At 40.4% G+C, this 9,813-nt stretch overlaps 1 protein-coding gene across 1 annotated transcript in view; it reads right to left on the bottom strand.

The window, feature by feature from the left end:
- The window catches only part of APOO (apolipoprotein O), a 55,752-nt gene that overhangs the window by 8,916 nt on the left and 37,023 nt on the right, over window positions 1–9,813 (bottom strand). Inside the window, exon 8 of the mRNA XM_019529165.1 lies at window positions 1,774–1,872. Within this exon, the coding sequence (XP_019384710.1) occupies window positions 1,804–1,872 (69 nt within the window). The 3' untranslated portion in view covers window positions 1,774–1,803. The remainder of the gene's footprint in view (window positions 1–1,773; window positions 1,873–9,813) is intronic.

The raw sequence follows: 9,813 nt of genomic DNA, 5'->3' as shown, positions 1-9,813 counted from the left end.
CATAAGTCCCAACACCCTGGCAGGTACTAAAGCACGCCAGAAGAACAGTTATCCCTGGGAACGCTTAAAGAAAACTGCCTTCATGGACCCAGATACAGTGTTTCCCCTGCCCACAGTGCAAGAATAGATTAGCAAAGCCCACCTGAATAAGATATATGGCAGTGCACATTGAGTGCAGTCTCTCTCAGCGTCAACTCTTTTTGAAGTCATGGTGAGCCACTACACTGCATATATTTTTACTTCCTTTTTACTCCCACAGCTGAGCTGCACTTATTGCCCCCATTTCCAATGATTCCTGTTTCTTCACCAGCCTTAAATGCCTGGCAAACATCACAAAACAGGACCCCGAACAGTTCACCCAGAATCCCTCCATCAGTTCCTCTTCTCAGCCTGTTGCATATAATTAGTGTGGCTCCACCCTCCATGAGGTGGAACCAGACCAGATTGCTTTGTGCCTCCATCTGCATATAATTTTTTAGAAGATCCCAGGACTCATGATAAGAACAAGAACAACGAAAGGGGCTACCTGACCTCCAGATTTATTTTCCTTACTGTGGCAATGGGAAAGAGACAAATTCAAGGTAAACCTCCAATAATTAGATTCTGGAAAATTATTTTTTTTTAAAATTCTAAATTTCCCATATATAGAATCTAATTTATGGAGGGGTGGTCATCTTATAAACAAGGTTGTATTATATTCAAGTACATGAGGTAATTGCAAATCCTCCCCTTTTTGTTTTTCCTAATGCTTTTGTTCTCTTCTCTCATAATTTATTTCTATTTATGTAGCTATTTAATAAAAGCTAAGACAGACAATGTTTAATGGATGCCATTAACTTCTATACCTAAGCAGACAGGCAACGTATCTTTAGAATTAAAGTTAACAATAGTAAGTAAATACAAGGATGCACAGTGGTAGATATGGAAGAGTGACTTGGCAAAAAAAGCAGCACATTGTTATTCCAATGGGTGCATTCAATCACATCAGCAAAAACAGTCATTTACACATGAAAAGCTCACCCCAAGGTGAGCCTGAGTTGGCAGTTAAGGGAAAAAAGTTGTTTTATTTGTAAAACTAAGCACATCTAATATAAAACCACCATAAAAAAAAATGAGCATAAATTCCTAGTCATTGTTACAGCATTACTTTTAGTGCAATACAACCATATGTGTGGCAAAGATGAGTCCACTGGAAAATAGATCCAGAACCACCAATCCAAACTGAGAGCTGGACTGCCAACACATCACCAATCCAAACCATCAGCTGTACTGACAAAACCAAAACGTTTTTGCACTGCAAACTGCATTAATGGTAAAAAAAATAACACTCTTCAGCAGTTATACAACACTTTTCAGCCTCCAATCTTAAAAACTGCTTTTACAAATGGGTAGGTATTTTCCCCCATTCCTGGAATATGAGAATCAGAACACTGAATGGCGAAAGGTGAGCTAGCAGCAAAGTCAGAAACAGACCTTAAGTCTCAACTTTACATTCCTTGTTCTGTTCACCAGAAAACACTGTCCTCGCTTTGATTCCTTGCACTAAATTGCTGTGCAGAAATATAATTTTAATTTGCTAATCAAACTAGCTTAAGCAAGATAATTATTGGGCATTCTAAATAAACTGTAATATTCACTATGTCCTCATTTATTTTTCCCTGCCTCTTCATTAATTTGAAATGAAATGCATTTGCTAGTTAGACATGTTCAATCTTGAGCAAAAATTACTCAGCTGCAGTTACCACATATTAATATTAATTTTTTGTCCTTTACCTGTTTTGATAGAAAATCATGGAGCATGTTCTACTTCATAGCTCTTTCTGCATCTGAAGGAGCATGTATTTCCACTGGCTTGTCACCATCTGCATCACTCTAAAAGAAAATGGATATCATTTAAACCAAAACACCTATAGTAACCAGTTCTGTTCTAGCAAACTGCTTCTCAAAAATCTAAAGCAATGAATTCTTGGAAAATAAATCTGACTTGGTAATAGGCATACACAAACGAATGATTGTCAAAGAATTTCTAGGTTTTAGTCTTCCTGTTATTAGTTCAACACTTATCTTCAAAAGAACAGTAGTTCAAAAAGATTCTTCGATTGACCCCTTTTTGCCTACATTCACAACTGAGCCGTAGGATTTCCTACAAATTATAACTGCCATTTTACATTCCCAGACTTGTGTGTTTATGTATACAATAGACCCCTTTTACATGCTACACTTTGAAGAGTTCTCATATCTTCTCTGTAGTAAAAATAAAGGAACTAAAAGACAAAATAAAAGTTTATTAGAGTATTTTGTCCCTTCCCCTGTCAAAACAAAAATGTTCCCTGCAGCATACATGAATGTAGTTTCAAATAAGTTTCGATTCAAGTACTTCCATTAAAATAAAACCAGTCAAGCACTTGCTACTCCAAGTTTCCAAGCGTTAAGCTTTTCATTTATTTTTATTAAAATACTCCTACTTAAATCTATCTGAACGTCTTTCCCACATGATGCGTTGCTACATTTGCTCGGAAGTGCATTTAAGCTGTTCACATTCCCTATAATGTATTCTTTCTGCAGTAGCAAAATGTAACAAGGGACTGCAATTGTCACAGAAAAGATTACTTCATTAACATACCCCAAATAAATGCAGCAGCCCAAAACACTCCCTGGGAATCCCCCTGCAGGAGGATTCCTGGGACGCACAGGATTGGGACCCTGAAGCACGGATCAGTGGGATGTCCCTCTGCAAGCAGACTTCTGTAAGTGGGAGAAATCAAAAAGGCACTTTGGGGATTTAAGGAGCCCAATCCTGCATACCCTGGAGATTCCAAGGTTGCATAGGACCTGGTCCCTGAAGCCCTAAGAGCACCTGCTCACGGATGCTAAAGAGTGGGCAGCTCTGGGTTGCCCAAGCTCTCTGGCAATAAAGCAAACAGGCTGCAACAGAAGCAGCACAAATATATACTGCCCATTGTCATGGCTACAATTTGGGGACATTTCTAGCTTGACAACAGGCTTGGATATCTGTTTGCCCAGCCTTTGTACCACCATAACAATTGTTATGGTGGCACAAAGGCAACGTCTGTTTTCAGCAACAGAGATTATGCAGAAATAAGTTAACACAACAGATGTGAAATGGATTTCAGCAGAAATAAATTTCAGCAACAGCAACAGAAATAAATTTCAGTACTGAAGTAGCGTGCATTTTAGCATCTTTTAGACTTAGTTTGAAAAGTACTGCCTCCCTCCAATCAAAATGGATGGCTTTCTGTATTGCTGTTATAGATGCAATTTTATTTAAATATGCAAAATAAGATCCACCAATCCAGAGCACTACTACATATTGTTTTTGGAATTTGGAAATTATCAGATTCCTCAGTATACAATACACTTCAAAATTTGTCAATGGAGAGCTTTAGTTTTTCATATGATTTCTATGAGGCTATTTTCAACCACTGCTCAGCGCTCAATAGATTAACTAAAGTGTTGTTCACATAATACCTTGGCATAGTTTGGCCTCTTTTACTTTTTTACTTTTGAAAAGCAAAATGTGCGGATAATCCGAATGAAATTATTGGAACCGATATTGGGAATAAAATAGATATGCTAACCAATAGGACTCAAGGCACTTTTGTATGAAATGTCCTGGCATGAGTGCCGAGCGTGGCGCGCACAGCCATTTTGCTTGGCACGCTGTGGCCAACCCCATCTCTGGGTAGCTGCTGCCAGCAACGGAGCCCAAGCTGCTCCCAGAAGGGCTTGCAGCATCCGAGCTGCCTGCTGGAAGCAGCCCGGGATCCCAGCTGGCTGCAGCCGGGAGGCTCCAAACAGCTGTGCCAGGCTCCGGCATCAGCTCTGCACTGGTGTGTGCATGCATGCATCAGAGTGGGCGGGGCCTGAGGCAGCGCAGCCCTGGTCTCTCCCCTGCCCCCAGCATGGAGGTGATGTGCAAACAGCTGTTCCAGGCTTTCTGCCTGCTGCTTGCTGCAGCTGCCCAGAGCCTGGGCTGGATACAAAGCTCTGCCCAGCTGCTGGCTCTGCGGAGCTGCTGCCAGCCAGGATCCCGGGCTGCTCCCAGCAGGCAGCTGGGATACTACAAGCCCTGCTGGGAGAAGCCGGAGCTCCAGCAGCTACCCAGAGCCCAGGCTGTGGGGCAGGGGCACAACCAGGGCATCCTGCCATGTACCCCTTGCCCTTATTTTGTTTTTCTCCCATGCTGGCACTCCAGCACCTTCCAAGGTAGGCATTGTGGTGTTTTTCGGCACTCCGGCCAAAAAATGTTGCCTACCCCTACTCTACACAATGAGCTGGGGCACTGATTCAAGGCAGAGTTCCTCTTACCAAATCAAGCCTACCACACGATGAAGTATTTGAATGGTTGTAGGTGGTTTCATCCAAATACTATGGCTAGTAATGTACTGTACCCTTAAATATCAACCACAGTTCATGAGTGACAAATCTTATGGAATCTAAAACATATATCTCTATAAAAACAATAAAGTGCTTTTGAATCCCTTAGGATGGAGAAGCACCATTTCACTTCAAGGTAATATTGAACCAAAACTGAGTTCACAGACCACATTTGCTCAAAACCTTCAATATATGAGTAGACAGTTAAAAATAAGTCTCAAGCCAGTTTATGCACCAGATGCCGAGGTCCAAAGAAGGGAGACTTTAAATCATTATTTTAAAAAAATCAAAAATAAATAAAAAAAATAAATAAAAAAAATCAGTTTAAAAAGCAAAACACTTGATACCAGAATGGTTCTATACAGAAAGAGGAAGCAGCAATATAGCTAACTGTCAGGATTATACAAAGCTTCCAAAAGTGGGCTTTTTCCAAATGTTTAGCTCAGTTTGCTTACTTTGTTTAAACCGAAGTCACAAAACCTATGACTTCTTTTTTATTTTCTAAAATGGTCTCACACATGGCCAACCCTTTTTCCACTCCAGCACCTCTGCTGAGAAAACCTAATCAGAGCATGGAAATATTCTGATTTTTTGTTTTAGTGGAAAATTCTGAGGCACAGATTCTGTGTCAGTTCTGGTCATCAGACCTGCCATCTTTCAGAAGAAAAAAAATTGAAATAGGAAAAACAGGAAAAGTATTAAAGATTAATAATTTACTTTGTTTTGCTTTTGCTGTTTACAGTATCTCCTGTGGAAGTAAGAAAACAAGATGTTACCTAACTTTCCCTTTTCCATTTGATCAACACCAAAAGTGCTGCCCATGTTGGAGGTATTTTTATTAGAGTTTGAAAATGACATAGAAATTGGAGGAGAAAGGCAGAGAGAATTGGAAAGAGATTACACAATTTCATCATTTCTGAAACAGCATTATCACAACTTTTCTGAACAAGAGCAAAACAAGCAGTTTTCAGGAGTGCCAAAGTCCCATTCAAAAGTAACGCAGACATTTAAGAACTTAAGCCCCAGTGAATTTAAAGACCTGTATTCCTCAGTGCTTACATCACTTCAGAAATATTAGACTTGCGCAGTTTTGAAAATGTTACCCTATACTTTATGCTGTATATAAAAAAAACTATCGATTTTGTTATGGATTTTTTTCTTCCTCACCCCTCCAAGGTACATACAAACTTTGCCTGAGGATCATGTACAAAAGCCACAGTGAGTTTTGCAGGTTAACCCCCTTCCTGCATTGCCTTACCTGACTAATATTAGGAGGGTAGCTAGGTAGTAAGTCAACATTTGTGACAACATTTCTATCAGTTAGCCCTTAATCACTTGTATTAGATGTCCGGATTTTGTTAGTCTCTGAAAAGTGGCTGTTCAAGACAAGTTTCACAAGCACTTGAAAATATAGAAGATAGTTTTAATACATTGTAAACTGATTAAAAAAGGATGAAATGCTCAACACCTAAAGTTTACTTTGATAGTGTACAAAATGTGTTGTTGACTATAAAGACCTAACCAGTGAGAGGATAACAACATCTCCATATCCACCAGCCTTAGAAGTGCCAGTAATTAATTTGTTTTTGATGGCATTCCCAACGAGCCTGGCTCCGGAAACTGTTTGACCATAAGGAACAGACACTTGCAACAAATCAAACTGATTTTTCAACTCGAAAACATTCTGTTGCTGGCAAATGCTTACTGGAGTATCCAAACAGTCAAATATTTAAAATAAAATACTGTTTATATACAGTATCACCAAATACAGATGGTTTCTATCAAAGCTCAGATTGAAACCAGAAATGAATAAATTACATGGATTTCTCTTTTATTTATTTGCTTAAACAACTGGAAGGATGACAGCCACAAAGATAAGTGCACAGCAAATGCGCAGTGCTAACTGGCATAGAATGAGAAACAGTACAAATACAAGAAAAACAACAAGGACTGAAAAGATGGATCCCTTTAAGGAGACTGTGAAATAGTGTGTTAAGGTGCTTTTAGTACTGACCTATAGCTTTTTATGTTTATTTTAACTGATTCAAAAAGAGTGACAGACTGTATGACTCAGTGTCTGGTGGAAACTGAGGTGTGGCTGAAAGCACAATAAGTCCACATATAACCAAAGGGAAACTGGTTGGGTAGGAAGACAAGACTGAGATTATACTAGAGTTTGTAATTGAAGGAATACATTTGCCATGTTATGCAAGTTTTTAACTGTCTGGCTGAACCAACAGCTGGGTTTAATGAGTGGGTACAAGAATCCATGTTTTTGTCACTTCAGAATAAAACTCCGGAATAAAAAGAACATGGCATCTACATTACAACTTCTCAGTAGCAATGTTAAAGTGAATGGAACAACTGTGTGCAGCAAATGCTACACTATTGCTACCTAGGAATCAGCACAGAAGACTGGATAATGAAATCCAATAATAAGAACAAATGCATCTGGGGAAAAAGCAATCACCAGAACGGGACTCCACTCTTAAAAACTTACAACTGGCTTGTGTTCAGGATGCCCGTGAGAAATGAACACATATGTAGTTGGTGCTATCGTGCCATCCAGGAATCTTAAAACTGACAGATGTGACCAATGGAAAAAGCATTAGAGATTATGGAATTCAGCTAGTAGCAGATAATTCATCATTTTCATGTAGCAGGTTAAACACAATGAGAGGTTCAACTGACGATGTACATTTGTAGGCAGTGTAAGGTAAACTGGTGGCAAAAAGGTAGAAAACAACCGTAGATGGACAATGTGATACATGCAGAACAAAATGACCATCATCTGCAAGACGCTAGCCAAGGACTCTACAAGGTAGGCATCTATGGCTGCAAACCTCTAAATGGAGGTACACATAAGAGGAACCCTAAAAGGCTCCCCAAAAAACAACCAGCAGTGCTAAGGAGCCTTATAAAAACATAAGATGACACTCTTCTATCCCAAAGGCATTGCCATCTAATTTAAGACATGACCAGCATGACTAACCAATCCTGTGATTTCCCCCTGCACCTTTATTACCTGACCTTGAAGCATTTATTCAGTAATCTGATTCATCAGTCAACAGACTACACAATAAAGGAAAAACTGCATACCTGGATCATTAAATCATGCTTGATCTCTAAATAATATTATGGCTTTAAAAGGGAGACCATTCCACTTCCATGTACTTATTTCCCCAATTCTTTGCTGAGGGAGAGAGGAGGGATGGAAATGAAGAGCAGGCAAAAGAAAATGCGGATGCCTTTGGAGCAGAATGAGAGGAAGTGCAGTAGTGTGGTGACACCCCCATTTGGCTGTGCACCACACATGCAGTGAGCTCTCAGAGCTCAACAGCCCAACGTCTGCCCAGAATCCCTGCTTTCAGTCTGCTATTATTTGCTCTTCCCCTCCCCTTCTTGAATTTAGCAGAAAGGGAAAGGACTGCATGAGCAATAACAGCAGCAGCACTACCACCACCACTCAGCCCTTGCTTTCAATCTCAGGGAGCGCATGATGCCATTGATTTTCCCTCCTCCCTGCCCCCCCTTACTCCTGCTGCTGAATTCAGGGAGGATGAAGGGGAAGAGCAGTAGACTCTAGAGCTACTTGAAAGCAGAGACTTTAGGCAGATCTATGCCTGCCAGTGAGCCCATAAGGCACACAGCATAGAAAGAAATCTGGCAGGGGCTACACTGGCATGCATGCCAGTGCGCTGAGACAGTTCACCAGCATAACTGCATTTAAACTATGGGCTTTGCTGGCACAGCTAATCAGAGCTTAAAGATATTCACAACCCTGAGTGACATAGCTGTGCCAGAAAATGCCTAGTATTGACTTGCCCTAACATGAACCCACCACCATGGCACAGTCATTTGTTCTTGCATATCCCTTGATCTGAAAGAGCTATCTGGCTTACTGCTCATCTTAAAGCAGAGACTCCAGAACGGGAAACTGGGAAGTTCTCAAGTGACTTGAATCATCCTAAAGAGGGAAAGAGGCCAGATTCTGGTTCTTCTACAGACAAACTAGTTTGCAGAAGGGAACTGCAAAACAAAGGGAAGGGCTGTTTTATTGTCTGGTTTTTATTTTACATAACACAGGACAAAACAGCAGTGAAAATCAATTACATCCATTTTACCATCAGGAAGTATTGCAGCATTAGTACCTTGTTAGGAATATCCTGGAATCCCTACCCTTCCTGAGCAAGTTAAAAAAAAAAATAATATCAAATTAACAGAAGTCAAGAATATCCACCAAATCATTTCCACACCAAGATAATATTAGTAGGCTTCTAACTCAGTTCATGTAAATAGTGACAAGGAAACGCTTATAGCAAATGCATGAAAAGCAAAGCATGGCAACATTTGGTCATACACACAACCTGTTTGTAACTATTGTGCATTATAATCATATGCATCATACTATAAAATTTCCACTATCATAGTATCATAGACTGCATCATGGCTAGGTACAAAATCAAAAAGCCCAAGGCGGAATCGATTGAAGTTATGCAGTTGCGTGTGAGCTGTGTAGTGTTAGGTCAGTAGCAAACCAAATGCACATTTCCACTCTCCCCTCCCCCAAAGGTAAATCTCACACGGGGTTCTGCCATTTTTAAACCAGTCTATGTGAGCCCAGCTTCTGTCCAGTCACTTATACAGTTAAAAGTGTAATGTCTGTACCTGGCCTATAAGCTAGAGTTTAGAATTTCACAGAGAAAAATCCTTGCTATCATTAGTCAAATAACTGAAAACAGACAAATGATTTAGTAACAGGTTTTGAACACAGGTATACCATGGTTCTTCAAGTACACCTTTAAGTAAGTTTAGCTCAGGTCACCACCCAAGTCTTTTTCCAGTTGGAGTGCTTTGTTGATTATGGTGTGCTTTTTGCAATATGCCTAGAAGTAGGCACAAACAAACAAGTTAGCACAAGGTAACCAACGGCAGGGATTTACAGTGCATCAGCAACTCTCATACAACTGCCAACGTGCATGCTATCACTCTGCAGTAAATGAAAGTTAACCCATGGTACCTTGTCTCAATAAAAGAGGGACAAGCTACCACGGGTTATTCTTCATTTCGTGCAGAATAGAAGTATGCACACTGCAAGGTGGCTAATGCACCATGCGTTTTCTCCCTCATTTGCGCTGGAGCCATACCAGTAAACCTTTTGTAGGATACACCTACCCCAAGACGGTGTTTTCAAAAAAGTCCAGCCTACAATGCATGAGCCTATGCTGTCTCTGAGGAACCAATTTATGAAACTCTTGAAGACAATTAGATCCATCTATAGCATAGTACATTCTAAATCACAATAGTTTAGTTCTGCTGGACTGCCTTTCATAGATTTCATGGACATTAGGGCTGGAAGGGACCTCGGGAGATCGAGTCCAGCCCCCTGCCCAAAGGGCAGGAAGTCAGCTGGGC

The sequence above is a fragment of the Crocodylus porosus genome, unplaced genomic scaffold (assembly GCF_001723895.1).
Source record: "Crocodylus porosus isolate Cpor-Errol unplaced genomic scaffold, CroPor_comp1, whole genome shotgun sequence".
NCBI classification, from domain to species: Eukaryota; Metazoa; Chordata; order Crocodylia; family Crocodylidae; genus Crocodylus; species Crocodylus porosus.
The sequence above is the reverse complement of the archived record's forward strand: the minus strand, read 5'-3'. Positions and strand labels throughout refer to the sequence as shown.